Source organism: Trichosporon asahii (genome assembly GCF_000293215.1).
Source record: "Trichosporon asahii var. asahii CBS 2479 unplaced genomic scaffold scaffold00066, whole genome shotgun sequence".
NCBI lineage: Eukaryota > Fungi > Basidiomycota > Tremellomycetes > Trichosporonales > Trichosporonaceae > Trichosporon > Trichosporon asahii.
In genome coordinates, this window is record NW_014040859.1 from 44879 (window position 1) to 63917 (window position 19039).

At 58.8% G+C, this 19039-nt stretch overlaps 6 protein-coding genes and 1 non-coding gene across 7 annotated transcripts; 3 read left to right on the top strand and 4 right to left on the bottom strand.

The window, feature by feature from the left end:
• Window positions 1-1223: 1223 nt before the first annotated feature.
• Window positions 1224-1801, bottom strand: A1Q1_03795 (uncharacterized protein; the record flags this gene model as incomplete). The annotated part of the gene is made up of 2 exons (XM_014323125.1): window positions 1224-1714; window positions 1765-1801. The coding sequence occupies 2 exons, from the start codon at window positions 1799-1801 to the stop codon at window positions 1224-1226; spliced, it is 528 nt and encodes a 175-aa protein (XP_014178600.1).
• Window positions 1802-2183: 382 nt separating this feature from the next.
• A1Q1_03796 (uncharacterized protein) lies at window positions 2184-3624 on the bottom strand (the record flags this gene model as incomplete). Its single annotated transcript, XM_014323126.1, has 5 exons — window positions 2184-2498; window positions 2574-2852; window positions 2905-3311; window positions 3400-3544; window positions 3595-3624. The coding sequence occupies 5 exons, from the start codon at window positions 3622-3624 to the stop codon at window positions 2184-2186; spliced, it is 1176 nt and encodes a 391-aa protein (XP_014178601.1).
• Window positions 3625-5123: 1499 nt separating this feature from the next.
• Window positions 5124-5547, top strand: A1Q1_03797 (uncharacterized protein; the record flags this gene model as incomplete). The annotated part of the gene is made up of 2 exons (XM_014323127.1): window positions 5124-5403; window positions 5489-5547. The coding sequence occupies 2 exons, from the start codon at window positions 5124-5126 to the stop codon at window positions 5545-5547; spliced, it is 339 nt and encodes a 112-aa protein (XP_014178602.1).
• Window positions 5548-6363: 816 nt separating this feature from the next.
• Window positions 6364-7122, top strand: A1Q1_03798 (uncharacterized protein; the record flags this gene model as incomplete). Its single annotated transcript, XM_014323128.1, has 2 exons — window positions 6364-6766; window positions 6815-7122. 2 exons carry the CDS (start codon window positions 6364-6366, stop codon window positions 7120-7122), a joined length of 711 nt encoding a protein of 236 aa, XP_014178603.1.
• Window positions 7123-7826: 704 nt separating this feature from the next.
• Window positions 7827-8629, bottom strand: A1Q1_03799 (uncharacterized protein; the record flags this gene model as incomplete). The annotated part of the gene is made up of 3 exons (XM_014323129.1): window positions 7827-8213; window positions 8379-8573; window positions 8621-8629. The coding sequence occupies 3 exons, from the start codon at window positions 8627-8629 to the stop codon at window positions 7827-7829; spliced, it is 591 nt and encodes a 196-aa protein (XP_014178604.1).
• Window positions 8630-9460: 831 nt separating this feature from the next.
• Window positions 9461-9544, top strand: A1Q1_t245. The gene has a single exon. It is a non-coding gene; the product is annotated as a tRNA-Asn (tRNA).
• A 7911-nt stretch (window positions 9545-17455) lies between these two features.
• On the bottom strand, window positions 17456-18656 carry A1Q1_03800 (uncharacterized protein; the record flags this gene model as incomplete). The annotated part of the gene is made up of 4 exons (XM_014323130.1): window positions 17456-17977; window positions 18090-18169; window positions 18213-18484; window positions 18649-18656. The coding sequence occupies 4 exons, from the start codon at window positions 18654-18656 to the stop codon at window positions 17456-17458; spliced, it is 882 nt and encodes a 293-aa protein (XP_014178605.1).
• Window positions 18657-19039: the final 383 nt, after the last annotated feature.

A 19039-nucleotide genomic window follows, 5' to 3' on the forward strand; every position in this document is an offset into this window, starting at 1 on the left:
CGGCGCCGGCGCCGGCGCCAGTTCCCGAAGATCCGGCACCGGTGGATCCCGAGGCGCCAGTGCCCGAGCCAGCCTCGACGCCCGAGTCGGCGCCAGCGCCGCCAGTGGCACCGGTGTCCGCGCCACCATCGGCACCAGTCGCGGCTCCAGTGTCGGCACCGGCGTCAGCACCCGTACTAGCGCCGGCGCCAGCGCCGGAAGCACCAGTGGCGCCAGTCGCGGCGGCGCCGGAGGCACCCGTCGGAGTCGGCGTGTACGGCGCCATGGTGGTGCGGTCAGAGAAGATGGGCTCCTGGATGCCGGCGAGGCCGAGCTGAGCAACGACTGCGGTTAGCTATTGTCCGGGTTCGCTCTTGGATCCTCTCTTGGCAAGGTGGGGCGGTGTGTTGCGCTATTTCTGGCCCTATCCCTTTCTCTTGCCTTGCCACCACAGCCCAACGGGGGTTTGCTGTGACTCACGAAGAACTGCGACGTATTAGCTGTGTCTCATGGTTCTTCGGTCGAACTGAACGGGCTCACCGAAAAGAGTGTGTTTAAGCATTATGAGTGAGCGTGGAGGTGGTAAGGGTGGTGCTGAGATCAACTGAGCGGTGTGAGATGCGGAGGACGATGATACGGCCGTTCAAGATGTACTTGGCGGTAGGGCGGCAAGCGCAGTCGCCCGTAGCAAGTTCCAACAGTCTACAACAGGGAGGTGCGCCGCTCGGATCGCGTGCATGCAGTCCGTGTCCGACCGGATGGCTCGTAGGTTTGGACAATAACTACATCGAGCGCTCGGCGCGCCAGCCTGTGGCCGTCCTGTGGGCGTTCTGCGGTGACCGGTGGGCACTTGCGGCGCGCAGGCGTTCGCCCAAACTACGCGTGGGCTGCTATATCCCTCATGGTCCGGAGCCCTCCCTCTCAGCGGCAATCTACCCGATGGGCTCGGAAGTCAATGCGGCCACGAGGTGGCGTCGGAGAACCTGTTGAGCTTGAAGTTACAGCATCGTCTCATCGGAGCCTTGCAGTTCTCCACCATCAGTACTGCACTTTGCAGAGGACATGATGTAGACTTGCCGTCTCGACGTCAGTGGCCGAAACCGCCGAGCTTCGAGCTAGGCGTCAAGCTAGTCGCGGACAGGCAGTCGATAGGGCCGTCAACGGGCACAGACTTACGACCTGCACAGGGTCCGACTAAACGCTACATTCAGGAATTTAGAGGCTGAAAGCTTCAGTCCGCTAGATTAATAGATAAGAGCAGCGGCAATACCAACGACGAGTGCACTGAGAGCAACCGAGATCTGGCCAGCGGACGACTTGCCAGAGGTTGACGGCTTGGCCGAGCCCGAGCCGCTGGGCACGCCGCCCGCTTGGTGGCTGGTCGCTGAGGTGGGCGCGCCGCCAGGGCTCGATGAGGCCGACGTGGGGCTGGGCTGGCCACCGGGGCTCGACGTAGCCGAGGTCGCGCTATGCGAGGGCTTGCCACTCGACTCCTTGCTGCTGCTGGCGGAGGGGGCGGCGCCGCTGCCAGACGGGGCGGAGGTGGCCGACGCTTCGTCATTGTCGGATGACTCAGTGTTCGCAGCACCGGGGCCAGGGCCGACGGTGCTGGATGGCGAGTCGGTTTCCTCGGCATCACCTCCGTCCCCAGACACGAAGGAAACACTGGGCCCCGAAGGGCTGCTGCCGTCTCCGAGATTGCCGCCACTGGGCACCACGGGCTGGATGGAGACCTCTTGCGCGACAATGGCGACTGATGTCAGTGCAATCCACGGACACACCCACGGAGCAGGGGCGTGGCTATGACGAGTGACTTGAGCATGGTGAGTGGGAAGATAGCGGGCGTGGGGGCGCTACATGCATGGGATGGATGCTTGTTGATATAGAGTAAGAGGGCTCGCGAGATATAGGTTACCGAGATGACGACTGCGCGAGGTGCATTGCGCAGCAAGGTGCACGTGACTCGGTCACAACAATCAACAACAATCCCAAAGCGGTGCCTTGCGCAATGGCGGGGCAAAGTTGCGTTTGCCCGCTCATTCCAGTATTCTGAGCTGCGACTGCGCACCACCCGCGCTAACATGATAAGAACAGAGCGCCAACGGACCCGCAGTGGCAACATACTCCCAGTGTATCCCAGTGAAAGAGCCACCGCTCCCTTCAGACATTCCACCAAGGTTAGGTCGCCCCACGTCCGGGCTAGCTCAAAAGAGCCCCACTGCAAGCACACTAGCGCAGAGCACCACAACTGCCGAAGGAAGTCTGCGGCCGGCGTTCGACCCGGATGCTGCTGCTGGAGAAGGGGCATTCTGCTCGTTTGACGTTGCGCTTGGGGCAGCAACGTTTTCCGGTTGAGCTACAGGCGAGCCTGAAGTACCTGCGCCGGCAACCCCAGATGGGACGAAACCCGCCAACCCTGATCCGGCCGAGGACCCATTGAGACCATCAGTAGAGGCTACGCCACCTGAGCTGAGAAGCTCAGCGCATGCGCTCTTCATGATATCAATCGAATCCTGCGACTGGCCGAGGCAGGCGTAGCACGTGTCGAAGGTGTTCGCGACCTCGAGTCAGCGTCGCCGGCAGGCATCACTCACAGGGCAGACACTTATCAGACACTCGTTCGACTTGACCTCACGCATGCAAGCGCTGCTGTGTCTGATCCGATTGAACACATCGTTACACTCCTTTCGGCACTCGAGGCCCGAAGATCCGGCACCTCCAGCGACGCCACCGCTGCCAGCGGCACTTGTTGCGGTCGCTGTTGAGTTTTCTCCTGCAGTCAATCTCGCAGCGCTGCCACGCCCCGCGCACTTCTGCCTGAGGTTGCCAATCTTGTCATCGTTGGCCCCAACGCAGCGATAACACTCCTCGAACTTGTCAATCTGTGGATTAGTGCTAATCACCATACAGAACTGGCCAACTCACAGCACACAACTTGTCGAGGCATTCCAAATTCTCTCCGGTCCGATCCTTACAAACGGGACCGCCCAGTACTCTGATAACCTCATCGCACTCAGCGTCGCAGTTGCCGCCTCGCATGTTTGACCCGCCGATGTCTAAGCCGCCAGACGACGGCGCAACCGTACCAGACCCGGTTGGGGTGGGCGTTGTACTGGCTCCGGCGCCGAGACCGGAAGCATCGGCCAGCGCGCTGGAAAGGGCGGAGACGCCAGCGGCATTGCTTCCGCTCGCGCTCGGTGCCGTCCCATTCCCCTCCCCTCCCGTCTCGAGCTGGTCAAGCAGGTCGCCGCCGCCGTTCGCGCAAAACATCTTTGCGGACGCAATCAACTCGGCCGGTATGCCTAGGCAACCCCAGCATGCGTCAAACGTGTCTGATGTCTCTCGTTAGCGATCGTGTTGGCTCCATGGGGATAGATGAGGGGGGGGGGCCACAGGGTGATGGGGCAGGGGGTTAATCACTCACAGTGCACACAGCGTTCATACAGGCGGGGCTCTGGATATTCGTCTTGCACGCGTCCGTACTTTGCGCAAACTTTGAGAAGTCGCCGCAGGCGTCGATGCATCTCAATGGGTTCGCTGGTGCTGCAGACGCCCCTGCAGCGGACTGAGCGTGCACCACAGCTGCGCGTCAGGCAAATTGCCATTCTCACTCACTGAGTGCGGCTGATGTGAGCCCCGGAACATTGTGGCAAACTCACAAAGGACGACAATTGTTCTCAGCATGGCCTGATCTTAGTGTGGAGATTGTTTGATCAAGAACAGTATTCAGCCAACAGCAATCTAGGACACTTGTCCCTAGAAGACAGCAGAATGACTCGACTGAACTACGCGACGGGTGTTGGCCGCTGCTGTCTCGTGGTCAGTCAGGCGATCGGAAAAAGAGGTGCCTAGCCCCGCTTCTTGTCGTCGGCGGGGCAGAGAGAGCCAGTGGAGCACCGGCACGCCTGGATCGTCTGCCCAGCAGACCTCCCAGTACGGAGACGACCCTGGGAGGTGCGTACGAGGTGTTCCTGGAGCAAACTCTGAAATGTTGTAAAATGACCGTGGATTGATCTCCAGATGCGGAGTCGGATCCGAGATCGATGCCGATAGCGAGATCGGAAGCGAGTCCTCGCACAGCTGGAAGTAATGTCCGGTGGGCCTCCGGTCCGTAGGACAGCATTGCGAATGTATATCATTATTCTGTAGGTAGCCAGTTGCCAAACCATGAGATGCACACTTTGGGCTCGAACGAGCGAGCCCTGCATGCACAACCTTCGGCACGGTTTGGAGGCGGTGTATCACGGTTTACTCCTCCAGCTCGTCTCGCTTCCTACCTATAATATCACCCGCACGTCACTCTCTGCTACGACCGCAGACTTTGGCTTCACGCGCCTGGGGCGACCAACCTGGTCCTAGTCTTTGCATCCAGTTCGTATCTGCTGTCACAATCTCCCGCATTCACCTCCGACTCCGACTCCGCTGCCGATCCGTCCATCAGAAGAGCACTGTGAGCAGTGCACCTGCGGACAGACCCAAGAGCATCGGAGAGCATTTCCCAGCCCCTGACCCAGGTGCTGGAGAAGGCTGGGTTGTTGGACTCTGGCTCTGGCTCGGGAGCGATGGGCGCCATGAAGCTGGGCCCGAAGTAGATGCCAGTTGCGGAACAGCGACGGACGGGCCGAAGCCCAGTTGCTCACACTTTACCTTCATGTAATCCTTGGTTCCCGACCATTCTGTAGAGTTGCCGTAACAGGAGAAGCATGTATCGAATGTCGCCGACGCCTGTGATCAGCACGGCGACACCGGGAGAAGACATACCGCGCAGAGGTCCCCGCGACAAGCATCCGTGGCGCGTTCAGCCATGCACGCACTGCTCGTATGCAAGATGACATTCCAGTCGTGGCAGGCCAGATCACATCCGTCTCCGACCCAGCCGTTGGGGCGAGACCCACCGCCGGACGTAGAGTTGCCTTCCGGGGCGCTGCACTGCTGCCGCATGTCGCTGACCTGAGCCTCACTTGCGCCGTTGCAGAGCATGCAGGCGTCGAAGTCGGTCGCCTTCCGTCAGTGCACGGCTACGGACGTCACTCACGCCGCATATCTGGCGGTAGCAACGGGGCTTTCCGGGGTCTTCCGAGGCCTTGCACGCCTGATCCGACATCAATATTCTTCGCACATCACCGCACACCGACGCACACGGAATGCCTGTCGAGGCAGCGCTGGGCGCGCTGGACAGGGTGGGCGAGATGCTCTGGCTCGCCGTTGGTGCCGTTGATGAGCCCACCGCAAGCCCACCTCCCGCACTCCCACCACCTGCAGACCCCGCAGCTCCTGCACCAGTGGCGCCACTGGCACCACCCAGCCTTCCGCCGCTGCATGCCTGCTTCGCCGCGTCAATTTGTGTCTGGGTTAGGCCCAAGCACGGAAAACAGGCATCAAACGTCCCTACGACCTTTGATGATCAGCGACTCTTTGCATTCAGTAACTCACAGAGCAGGCTTCCTTCTGACATGCGGGACTGCTGGTGCCGCTCTGGCATGATGCCGAGCCTGCCGCCATCTTGTAGAAGTCGGCGCACTCGGTCATGCAGAGATTGGGGGTGCCCTGCGCGTGGACAAGACCTGATGCATCAGAGGGTATGTGTCAAGGTGAGAGCCTACCAAGAACGGCTTCTGTCAGCGCGACACTGCGAAGGACTCACTCAAAACTAAGAATGCCTTGAACATGACGGGGGTGTAGAATGTTCGGGCGTAAGGTTCGCCCCAGATGCCTTTATGTATGTTTACGCCTACCATGCAAGACATCGAAACGGCGGAAGCGCTGCCATCCTGAGCCGGCGACGTGCCTGCAAGTAGTGCAACGTATGCATGATTGGGAAAGACACTTGCCGCGGCTCAGGCTTATCACCAGGCGCTGCTGGGAGCGAAGTCTTGGCAGGGTAAGTCATCCGAGGTCACAATGCAAGGAGTCCATCAGTTAGTTGGCAGTCACCTGACCCAACTGCGGTGATCGTCTGGAACCTGTCCATGTCTCGCTTCGCGCGGAACAGCGTTATGCCGGCATGCCGGAGCCGGTATGCTTCTGGTGCAGGAGAGTGGTCAGAATTCTAGGAGGATTATCAGGACGGGTATCCATCCCTTGCACTCTCCGTCTACTGCTGCCCTCGCATCTTCCATTGTCGATGGCTGCAGACAAGCAGACAGTTCAGAATCTCTCCCATGCGGGTAAATGAAGGTCAGGTCAGTCTCCCCGGGTCTGTCCAGACGCCCGTCTTCCTCAACGGGCTCGATCGTTTCAAGCGCATGCGTTCGGCGCTGTTCAGTCCGTGGTGGTGCACCATGCCCTTTCCCTTCAAGGCAGTCAGCCCTTGCGTTTTGCACACGCCTCTGCCCTGCTGTTTGCGTCCTTAGAGCACTTAGCCCACCCAGTCCAGAAGCAAAGATGTGTAACGGTCACAATGTCATCACTAAGGCTTGTGGAGACGACGATCCGTGCGCGATTGCACCCCGCCTTATGCAGCTGCTCCATCTAAGCCCCTACCATCCTGCAGTTTCAGGAATGATCATTCCGCAAAGGTTGCAGCAAACACCGCCGCATTCATCACCACGACATGTTCGACAGGCCGCAAGACATCGTCGTGGCACTGAAAGCCCACAGTCTCTACCACTTCCAGCTCGGCCTCAGGATGCAGAGAAGGTCGAGCTCGGCGCCGAGACACAGATCGACGGGTCATCAGGCGACGAGGCGCTCGAGCGGCGTGTGATCCTGCAGAGGTCATATCATGTCTTCCTCTTGAAGCAGGTGACGATAATGGGGTGCGCCCAGTCTAAATTGCGTGGAGAGGGTACGTTCCGCTATCTTCCGTCTGCAGTCCAAAGCTGACAGTCAACAGCCGCTACCACAGACTTGATTGCAGCGTGCGTATCCCGGGTCGAAACATTGCTGCACGAGTGCAACGTGCTCATCGAGGCTGTGCGACAGGCGGACCGCGAGGACAGGAAAGAATGGAAGTGGAAAGGCTCGACGCGCACCACGCACAGGCGAACCAACGGAGACGTGCTCGCTATACAGTCTGAGTGCTATGATGAGATCATTGCATATCTGGAGGATACGCTCAAGACCATGCATGACCAGTACTGGGACGACGAGCTGGAGAAGGCTCATTGCGGGCGACACTACTGGAAGGGCGAACATTTGTAATGAGTTGTTGTATTTCGAATTAGGGAAGTGGTCTGTGCAGCGGTGCGGGAAGTGGCTTAGTGAGACTATGGAGCCTCGCGTTCTTCATTGAAATCCGGCGACCTGCACGCGTTGAAGCCGTGCATACTGAGCGCTGCCCAGACACGATCGGCTCCTGCAGGATGAGGGCCATACAGTCTGTGACCATGGGGTCTGTGAGCATCGGAAGGAATGCAGACCACTGAGCAAGGGTAATGGAGTGGAGAGCTTGACGAAATCACGAAAAATCGAAAACTCGTAGTCTACTCTCCTTCCAGCATGGCATCCTAGAACGCAGTGTGACCACTTGTGGTGCACAGATGCAGTAGGCTCAAGTATCTGCTTGTGACTGAAGAAGCCTGCGTTAGTCGAAGTACGCGTACAGACAGGCGGGAATCTTGCAGTTGCCACTAGCGGTAGAGAGGGTTCTGTTCTTCTGGTAATCGGCCACTAGGCCACTGCTGAGCTTGGAACGTACGGTAGCGAAAGCGGAGTGCATGTCTGTGAGTGGTATTATCAGCACGTCTATTGGCAACTCCTCGTGACCCACCTCCTCTCTGACCTCCGGAGGACAACAATCTGCATTACGCTCTACAAGCCCCACGAAACGCAACACGAAGACACATCACATACTGTACTTTAACATTAGACTACGCCACATCTGCTTTTCGCCGCTCCTGCTATTCTCAGACAAGCAACGCGCCAGCGAGGAGGGTCAGGCCGAGGACAGCGGCCGGAATAAGCTGCACGGCGCCCGCATCGCCGCCAGCGGGCGCGGTCCCGTTCCCCGCCCCGGTGCCATTCCCAGCCCCGGCGCCAGTCCCGTTCCCGGCGGCCGTGGCGTTGCCCCCGGCAGTCATGTTGCCGTCGGTCGCATTCCCGGGGGCAGTGGCGTTGGCGTCGGTCGCGTTGCCGGGCGCAGTGGCGTTACCGGCATCAGTGCCGTTCACGGCCGTGCCGTTGGTCGCGGTGCCGTTTGCGGTGGCGTTGGACGAGAGGTCGGCATCGGGACAGAGCATCTGGAGCGAGCCAGTGCTCGTCGCGCAGGCGACGCACTGGCCCAGATTCTCCATCTGCGGTTAGCTAAGCGGAGGTCATGGAAGCCATGAGTGTGATGGGATGGCTCCCCGATGTGGAGGATGAGGTGGACGGAACACTGCGTGAGTCGGTGTGAGGTCGAGGAATGTGGGGGACATGGGAGCGAGGCGGAGGCGAAGTGAAGCGCAGAACACACTCACACCACAGAGCTCCTCGGCACACTGAGGGTCGATCTTGCCCAGGCAAGTGCTGGTCGAGAGCGAGACGGGGCAGTCGCCGTTTGCGGTGCACCGAGCGATGTCGCCGGCGCCAGGCATGCCGGGCACTTGCTGCTCGCCCTCCTGGCGGATCGCGAGCTGGGCACTGCCGAATGCGGCAAGAGCGGCTGCTGTTAGCTGTAAACCTAGCAACCGAGCAGCGTACTGAGAGCGTAGAGGAGAACCTTGGTCATGTTGGTCGAGACTTTTGGAAGGTGTGGCAAAGAAAGTGATAGTCAGGTCGAGGGAAGAATGATGGAAAGAGGAAGACAGACGAATGTGGTCGAGCTCTTATGTATCCCGCTGTTCCCTCAGGCACTTCTGCAGCGCTCGCTGCCTCCTCGCTCCCACTTGCTCTTGCCCATCATGCGAGTCATTTGACAATGGGGCACACAAGTGCTGCGCAATCGAGAAGCGGGGCGCGTCCTTGCGCAGCAGATTGTGAGATCGAGACCGGCCGCATTCCATGCCACCTGCTCGCCCTGTGAACCAGTGAACCAGTGAACGCCTGATGCGATGCGAAGGATCTGAGATGAGGCTGTCAGAGCTCAATCGTAGTACATCAGGCATCAGTGAGATGTCTGAGAGACAACAGCGGTTGGCAGGCTGGCGGTGTGATGGACCCGGGGTGGTGGTGCGAATAGCGCAAGCTGTCGGCCCACGCTCGGATGAGACGGCGTCCAATGGCTTGGCAGTGAAGATATACACAGGTGGTGTCGCAAAGGTTCTGCGGGGAGTATGACGTTCGCTTGAGACGTGGTCTTGCAGCGTCTGAGTGAGCCTTTAGAACACACACGCAGAGCCTCGCCAAGCTATTCTGGACCTCCGTTAAGTCCAACACGTGAGGCCATACAGCACAGCAGTAGTCTCCTCCGAACCCTCTCGCCTTCCCATGGAAGGCAGTTGCACGCTCTTATGCCTAGTACCATTCCGATCAGTACGATCGGCTGCACAGTTGTCTGTTCGTTCCCTGGTTAATAAGTCGGCCGGGCGGAGCGCTGTCAGCTCGCCTTTCGCGCTCTCGCTGCCCTATGGCTCAGTTGGCTAGCGCGTGGAGCTGTTATCCGTAACATACTCCGAGGTCCACGGTTCGAGCCCGTGTGGGGCAGTTCTTTTGCTTCTGAGAGCTCCGGGAGGCCTGTTTTACGAACTCCGAGGGTTGACGGAGTTGCAGGGTGGTGGTGAAGGGTTCGGTGGGCATGGAGGTGGATGTGGATTCGTCGACGACGAGGCGCAGGGTGGAGTGCAGGGAGTCGGTTTTGGTTCCGCTCCCGACGCTGCCGCCCCAGATCTCGCCTCACCGTTGGGTCTATGCAGAGTCCGCTTCTCGGCGTTGGTGAGCGACATCTTTGCGGACATGCTGAGAGTATGGATGAATGAACGGAGTGCGTAGGGCTCGCCGCGGCTCTGACTGCGGCGTTGAGGCGGTGCACGATAAGATAAAACTGTGAGCATTTGGTCCCGTGCAATCTTATCGTTGCTCGGCACGGCCCTGACAGGACCACCCCGTTTTCGATTTCGGGGGTGCTTCCATGCTTCTTTTGCAACTGCTTCAAACGCCGTTGTGACGTCGGCCGAGGGCTCGGGCTATACTCGGGGAGAAGCACAAGTACGGAATGCGGCACGGCGTGCCGGCGTGCACTAGCGGCGGGAGTGTGGTGGAACGTCTGGAGGGGCGCACGGCGCGCGGTCTGCGGCCTTCTGACAGACGCCGCATCCTGCAGGCGCGGCGCGGCGACCCTGCAACCCTGACGCAGTGTCATCAACAATAGCACTTGGCTTCTCTTCCAGCTGTTGTTGTGTCAGTCGTCTACGGTCGGCACAGTCAGCTCTGCGAGTACCGCAGATGGGGCCGACTAGACTGCGATATGCGTTGCCCGATCCGCAGCGACGGAACATTGGAGCTGCGAGATGAGCGACACCGAGGAGACAACTGGGGCGCTTATCGTGTCCCTGAACGGACTTGTCCGCCGGGTTTCCGCGGGGAGGCCGCCAGTCAGAAGGACGGCGTAGGGACACGAGCCAGCGCACTAGTGCGGAATTGAGCTAGGGACGGACTCAACTGGTTGGCTGGCGCATTGGATGGATTTCAACGGATGCTACATCGGCCCATGACACCCCACATACCCATTTGTCCATGCGCTGGAGCCCGTGGTGCCCGCGGCCATGCGCCGGAGCCAGCGGCGCGGGGGCGCGGGCGTGCGGCGCTCACTGCACCGGCGTGAGTGGAGGTGGAGGCCATGGTCCTGATGGCGTCGCGGCACCGCTTGGACCCTCTCGCGCCAGCCAGCCAGCCGGCCACCTAGCCAGCCCAGCCTGCATCGTGTGCACCATGCATGCATTGCATTGTTGCAACCTCTCATCCACACTCACTCGACTTGCACATTTCCTTCCCTCCAACGACAGCGATCCCGGACAACGGATCCTCGCGACACCACGCACGACGCTCGACTCGCGGAACCTGATCACTGATACCTGATATCCGAAGAGCCGTCCCCCGCAGTCGCTTCTCCTCAAATTTCTAACGGCTGCGACGTCATCTATCTCGACCTACCACTTCCCCACCACCACCGGCACCCGGCTGGGTAGCGACATCAGCTTCCACGCCCGGCGGACTCGCAACGCCTTGGGTATCGGGGACGACGAGGTCAACGACTCCGACTGCACACGACCTACCTGCGATCTCGCCAAGTCTCCCTCCTCACGCACACTCGCACACCGGCCGGTGGTGCGATGACGCCGCCCTGATTGCTCCTGCCCCTGCACCCCGTGCAGACAGTGCCCCCGTCGCCGTGCGCAGTACAAAAACACCGCCGCTGTGTTGTTGTTCTTCCCCTCATCATCTCGCAGCACCAGCTCCCGGCAAGCCCGGCTCCAGCTCGCTGCCCCACAACTTCAGCGTCCTCACACGCCCCCTGTCACTCTCATCGAGACATCTCCCCACCGACCTCTGCCCGCCCGGAGCTAGCCGCACGACGTCATGCTCGCCCTCTTCCTCCTCAGCCTTGGTGAGTACCCACCATCCATCGGAGGTAGGCTGTGTGACCGGCCGCTTCTCGTCGAGATCTGGGCGCTGCCGATCGGATCGTTGTGTCTTGTGGGGTTGCTCCGTTCCGGAGAGCAGCCCAGCACAGTGCAGCTGCCAAGAGCTCGGCACGCCCAAGCCGGTGCCCCTCAGACCTCGTGCTACCTTGCTGACACGCAGTCCTCGCCGTCCGTGCGTTCGACCCTTCGGGTATCCCGCCACAGTGCGAGTCGCCCTGTTCGCGAGCAGACCTTGAGGGCTTCAACGCCTGCTTCGACCTGGTCATGAGCGAGCCCTGCCGCGAGCGTCTCTGCGAGGCGTGGTACATCAACTCGACGATGGCATGTCTGTCCTGCGTGACCGACCACGTGAGCGGCACCGAGCTCGAGAACTTTGCGAGCATCATCGACATCTACAACAGCACGTGCAACAATCGGAGCCTAGTTGTGAGTAGTGTGTGCGGAGCGCAGCGAGGCGGGCAGCAGCTGCCCGCTCAGCCCGGACGGAAGTCCCGCAGCTGGGGGCATTATGCCAGAAGCTGACCCCAGTCCGACGACACCTTCCTGAACGGCACGTACCTGAACGGCTCGACTGTGAACAGGACGATACCCCAGCCCGAGCCGACGCTGCAGCTAGCCCCGCAGCCGGCGAGCGCGGCGCGGCTCGCAGTCTCGGGCTCGCTGCTGCTCCTGACCGCAGGCGCCGCAGTACTACTCTAACTCATCACCTCACCCCTACTTTCTCATCTCATTCTCGCATCCCCCAACATTTCTCGGGTCGCTCTCGCTCGGCTAGACATGTGTCGCCGACGACGTCTCGGCTCCGGATGGCTCGAGTCCACCAAGTCACCGACGCACAGCAAGAGCAAGACCCCAGCAGCATCACAACGCAAGCACCAAAGCATTGATTACAGCATTTTCCATCCCCATTCCCATTAGACTCATTTTCGCATAGCTCGCCCTACGCAAGGGTATGGCAGGACGTGTCACAGTTGACTTTGTATCCCGAGGTATAATGCATGGATTCCGGTTGTCTCCGTACTGGTGAGCGAGGCGCGAAGCGCCGAGCGTCATCTCGCTTCGGTGTACTGCTTCTCGGGTTGCTGCATGCCGCAATGCACTCTCCCGCTCTTGCTGGATGCTCGTGCCGGCCACGCTGGCCAAGCGGCATCAAGTCCGCGTTCCTCCTAAGGCGAGGGCGCAGTGTGACTTTTGTGTGCGACAGTGCGCCCTTCAGACACCGGCACCACCCACCAACACACCAGGCATCGCGCACCATAGCGGTTCTGGGCGTGCCCCAGCGTGTGCGGCGCAAGCAAGCGCAGCGCGCGGCGATTGCTTCGCGAGCACTGCGCCCCACACACGCACCGTACCTTCGTACCTTGCGGGTTCACGCTCGCACGCTCGCACAACCCTCGCTCACCCGCGTCTCTTGCACTGTCGCGCCCGCTGCGCCCGTTGCGCCTTCCTCGCTTTACGTGTCAGTGCGTCAAGCGGGGCGTATGAGGCTGGGTACTGGGCGATGACACGCTGGATGTATTCTTGACTCCGCACATCTCTCAACGTTGCATATCTCTTCACATCCTTCAACGACTTACCTATCCAGCATCTGCACGACACTGGTATCTCAGAACTGAACCTAGCAGTCTACTGTTATGGGTTGATGGGATGGTGATTTCTCGGCGAGGAAAGCTTGAGGGTGGCGAGAGTCTAGCTCCTCCCACCATGTCTTATCCCAGCTGCCGTCCTTGCGCTCTAAGCTGACTCCAGTACGAGTGATTATTCAAGCTTCAGCCACGTCAAGTGGAGAAGAGCGGTCGAGCCGAGGTGAGGAGCAGGCAACCCTTCAAGATCAGACGATGGACTGGCCTCATGATTTCTGTCTCCTTTGACACCAGCTGACCCCAGGCCTTCCTTGTGGCCACACCCCATCGGCCCACAGGTTCCCATGTAAGGATCCGGTCTCCCACTGCATTCGCAACCTGTTCTATCCGCAGCTATCTCTCCCACACGACCAAAGCTGACACCAGGTCCAGACATCTGAACGTCGGCGACCAGAATGCTTCAGTGAGTGCAGCCAGGGAAGCCCAAGTCAACGATGAACGACCAAAATTACCACAGTTCTGAACCAAAACGTGGAGATCCTCGCAGATTCTGAGACTTGTGTCTTTCACCTCTTTGAAGCGTGCCACAGAGCTGACTTCAGCCTGCTGAAACCCGAACCACATCTCATGGCTGTGTCGGCAATGATCGTGAATTCACTGTTCAGGGGCCCCAACACCGCCAGCGGCAGTGGCACAGCGCCTCATGTCTTTCACTAGAGCTGACCTCAGAGCTCGCCACCCAAATGACATCGCTGAAGGATGTTGCTGTGATGTGAGTAGCTGTCTCAGCAAGGGAGGAGCCACGATGACGAGCGAATTGCTTACTAGGTCCTGACCACCACTGGTGTCAGTGGTGGCGTGATCGTTACGTGTGTCTTAGCTGAGACTGCACTCTCCCGTTCCTGCTGTCCGTGGCGTGGATTAGCTGACCTCAGGATGATACTTTCGCGAGTGCTCCCCACGATGGCATCAATGGGGGAGGTGAGCTTCCACGATACGCGGTAAAAGCTCACTGCAGACATCTTGAGTCACAGTGAGCGCAAGTGTCAGCCGGTTGCGTTTGCATCCCCAGCGGTTTGATTTGAGGTGGGTTATGCTGCTACTCCGAGGTTAAAGCTGACTATCAGACGTCCACCAACCGCTGTGGAACTTGTGGCGGTGAGGGGAGAGTACGTGCAGCTGTGAACAAATAGGAGTAGCTGACTCCAGACACATTGTCGTACGTCTGATAAGTATCGAGCGTGACGCCTGGCTCCAGTGGCTATTGGAGGTTCGTACCGATGAACGTGATAGCTATCAAGCCGTTCCTATAGCTTACCAACAGATACTTGAACGCCCACGATAGTTGTTATCACATCTGAGCTGCTGTGGTACCTATCAAGACACAGTGGAAGAGGGGGGTACCAGCTTTGGGAACCCCTTAGCTGACATGCAGACAAGTAGTAGTACGAAGAAGCTTCGCAACCGAACTCCTCGGCTAACTCTCATACACGGACTGCACACAGCAAAGGTACGTCTCAGCCCAGCTAATCCAGAGCCCGTGCTAACTCGCAGGCCTCTAACAACTCGCCAAGTGCGGTTCTCCTTGAGGCGATGGTAGCTGCAGTAGCTCCGCACTTGCCCGACTGGTCTTCGAACGGGTGAGGCTCAGCTTACCATATCACTCGATGAGCTGACCGGCAGAACCACTTTCGGCGCTTCGGCAAGACTCTGAGTGGTGCCAATGCTTCGCCAGGGGTGAACTGAGGGCTTCCATCTCCTGAGCTAAACAGCACAGAGCATGGCCACTCGCATGTTGAGGCAAGCTTCAAACGCCGTCTGGCATCGAAAGCCTGTGTGTTCGAAGCTATCAGCCCACTTGTTTTCAGCTAATGCCAGATCGTGAGCAAGCTTGGATACAGCCACGAGCTGACTCGCAGATGTGAACGGTGGGTGTCACCATTCGGCCGCCTCTGTTTCTTTCGACTTTCACAGCTGACTGCAGACTCCAGTTCTACTTCTTCACTACGCGGGCCACGGAGGCAGTGAGGGTAAGTCTGAGCTCTGACGATCTTGACTCGAGAGCTGACCACCAGTTTGTTGCGAGCAGCCACATTGCGCCTATCTCTCATGTCTCGCGGTGAGTGTTATTCCCCACTCGACGCCATGAAGAACCTATTGTCACAGGATCCAATTCACCGCTGTCCGAACGTTACAAAGATCTGAGCGCTCCATTTTTCAGCTAGCACTGCCGCGTAGTTCTTGTAAGCTGACAGAGCAGCCCGCCCACCTGATCGAATTGGCTAGGCAAGGTGGGTAGGCCAAGGTAGTTGCGAGCAGTGCGACACAGCTGACAGTCAGAGTGAGAGATGTGAGACTGCTACTACCGGTGCAACGCGAAGGTGACAAGCAGTAGCGGCCTGACACAGAGACAACACTACTTTACTGTTGTTGCCCTGCAACTAGTTCGGTGGTGAGCAGAGCTGATCTCAGTCGCCTGCGTGAGTTTCTCCGTCCCTCCTGGCTGTAGGAGAATGACATGAGCTGACACGACAGCACAGTGTTTACCTTAACGGAAGCCAAGGAACACGATGAGTTGAATGATCCACTCCAAACTGACCAACAGTCAAATCTACCCGCCGCTTCTCCTGCAGAATTAGTGAGTGCCGTCTCCTCATCGTACCACACATGATGAAAGCACGACGTCATCGGTACCGCAACGTGACCGCTTTACGATTAGTCTATCTGAGTTCTTAACCAGCTATCTGACGTGCACTTAGAGCTAACAGTTCAGTGACGGCTGGAGGCTTGATGTCGACAGCCGCAGGTGCAACCGACGCTTCCGAACACCCGCGGTCGCGGAATGAAAGCTGACTCGCAAGTTCTCAGTTATAGCCGTCCCGGAACACAATTCACAAAGATTGTGAGTAGTGCTCCGATCCACGAGTTAGGAAGAGAAGCAGGAATGGTAAACCCAGTGACCGCCTCTAAAGTTTGTCTGATGACCCATAGCTCGATTCGGTTGTGGACGAGCTGACATTTCTTCAGTCGACCGATTCAGCGGCCATGAGCGAACGACGTGAGTCCTTGGCACCCTCTCGCTCCAACTATGATGAGTCTAATTCATTGGTACTCTACGGATGACCATTTAGCCTATTTTTCTGATCACTCTCCAACCAGCTACCCTGTCGGTCGGTTGTCTAGCTAACTCGCCAGGAAAATGGTCTTCAATCAGCCAGGCCACACGGTGAGTAACCCTTCCAACCCTGATCACCAGTGATGAGGGATATTATTCCATTCGGATCTCACACATGACCTCAGTCCTATTCTTCTGATATCTCCAAGCTTCTCTGATTGGCCAACGTAGCTAACACAGCAGGTCTGGCTGCGCATCTGGGAGCATTGGAGGTAACGTAGGGGTGAACAGTGAGTACCCCCCAGTCCTACCCTGAGACCAGATGACGAAAACGCACGTCAAGTGAATCTCGCGCGTGAACTCAAGTCCCTACACTGAATGCATCCCCGGGTCACGGCTTCAACAGCTGTTCAGCAAGCTGACGGGAACTTCAAGACAGACTGTCTTGCGAAGGTAGACAACCGGTAGCCGGTATCCTCCTGCCACCTCCAACCTGCTGTCCGAAATGAGGTTTGACCGTGAGTATCCATTCCCAATCCGCTTCGCATGATGTTCGAGGTAGTGTGGTACATAACAACGTGACCAAAGCATTTTCTTAAGGTTCTGATTCTCTCAAGCTTCCAATCACCGAAGAAAGCTGACATCTTCTCGCAGCTGGACTCAGCGCGGATCGCCTGCAAGGTGGCACCTTCGTCGAGCTTTCGATTTCGCAGAATGTGAGCTAGGCTGTCATCCGTAGCCCAGCTAACACATCAGTACCAATACATCAGCACACGCTCAGGTGAGTTCAAAGCAAGTGAGTGCTCGTTCTCCAGCGAATCATGCATGATGAGCCAACCACATCCTGGGTCGAGTTTCATGACCGCCGTGCCACACTTTCCTGATCCCCTCATCCAAGCTCGGAGACCTATGACCGGATTAGCTGACATGGAGACCGCTCTGGTTGAGTGTTACTGGACACCAGGGCAGCTCATGAAGCTCCCAGCAAAAGCCATCGAACCGGGAAGTGCCTCGTGTCCCAATCGCTGCCATCGACAGGTTTGGTCTTTTGTGAGCCCCGCTAAGCTGCCTGAAGCCTCCGCATAGCTGACGACAGATCTTGTGAGTAGTTACCGGTGTTTAGTATATTGCCGCATGAATCGAGTTACGAGCAGCCAACAGCATGCGATGCATACTGACTTATCTCTCTAACACTACCGGACCGATTACCTTCTCAATCTCTCTCGCCTATTGCGATACATCGCGACAGCCCCAGTGGTCCCGCTATCAGTGGACCCTTAGACCAGCGCGTAGACAGCAGCAACGACGGCAGCCGCCTCCCATCCAGCACCGAAGTGCACGGCAGAGCTACCATCCTTACCGGCTCCGTTACCGCCACCGGTGCCAGTTCCGTTGTTGTGAGCGCTGACAGAGCTGGAGGCAACCTTGCTCTCACTGGCACTGTGGAGCTTGGATACGCTGCTGGAGGGAGGCGAGGTGATGCCAGCCGAGGCGGAACGGGAGGCTGAGGCGGAGGGAGCGGCAGTGACGCCGCCGACGGCGGGGGTGACAGCAGTGGGCGAGGCGGAGGCGCCAGTGTCGGAGGCGCCGGCTGCGGTGTCCGAAACATCGGCGCCGGCGGTGTCGGAGACGTCGGCAGTGTCAGAGACCTCAGGCGTCTCCTCGCCAGCCTCGGCGCCAAGGGTCGCGGAGGCTTCGGCACCGGGGTCGACAGAGGCGGAACCAATGTCGACGTCCTCGGCGCCATCAGTGCCGTCGTCGCCGGTGGAAGGGTCGACGGCACCAGTGGGCTCGGCGACCTGGGGTTAGCTTGTTAGCAGCTGGCAAGCTTACGTCGGACTGAGCGATGACGCTGGCGATGAGGGCGGTGAAGACTGGGGTCAGCTCAAGGCGACAGCAGTTGCAGCTTACGGAGAATCTTGTGCATGTTGCGAGTGAAGGGTGTTGAGTAGTAGGAGAGCGTTGGGTAGGAGTGAGTGATGGGGGAAGAGCTGAAGAGACGGCACAGCGCATTCCTTTTGTACGCTGACCCACCCAGATCTGTCCCGGACTCGAGTCCAGGAGTCCAGGAGACTTGAGCTACTGCCGTTTTGCACTGCACTCTGCCAGCACGCCAGTACGCTCTGCACGCGTTGAGGTGCTGCGCAGCTGGCGCAGCGCCAAGCAGATCTGCAGGGTTTGCAACGCCTGGCGGATGGCCAGAATAGAAGCAGGCCAGGCCAGCCAGGCCTGGAGCGGCCGGAGCGGGCGGTGCCGATTCACGGGATGGAAGGGTGGTCTGTGCGCCACAACGCTGGGGCCTCGGTCTGTCGTGATCAGCGCTACTGCGCAGTCACCAATCGCGCGACTTGCACTGCCGCGGGATCCAACGTGCTTACTCTTATGCTAACGACCTCCTCATAGAGCTCTCTTGCAAGATACTCCAGCCATGGTGCGCATCAAGTCCCGATCACATGAAAGAACTGCATACTGAATCATCGTTATAAACGCTACTGAACCGACAAACCTCCAAAGATTAAAGCTTCATTTTAAGGACTCCTCCATTGTTGTTCGGCCCGCGGTCCGAGCTCCGACGTAATCGGAATCTTGTTGTCAAGCGCGGGGGGACTTAGACGAGAGCGTAGACGGCCGCGATGACAGCAGCAGCCTCCCAGCCGGCACCGATGTGAACGGCGTAGCTGCCATCCTTGCCCGCGGTGGCGGTACCGTTCTTCTTGTCGGAGGCGGAGGCAGAGGCCGAGGCGCCGGCGGAGGACTTGCCGCTCGAACCAGAGGCGGAGCCGGAGGAACCGCCCGAGGCGGAGCCGGTCGCCGAAGCGCTCGAGCCGGAGCGAGAGGCGGAGCCAGAGGCTGACAGTCAG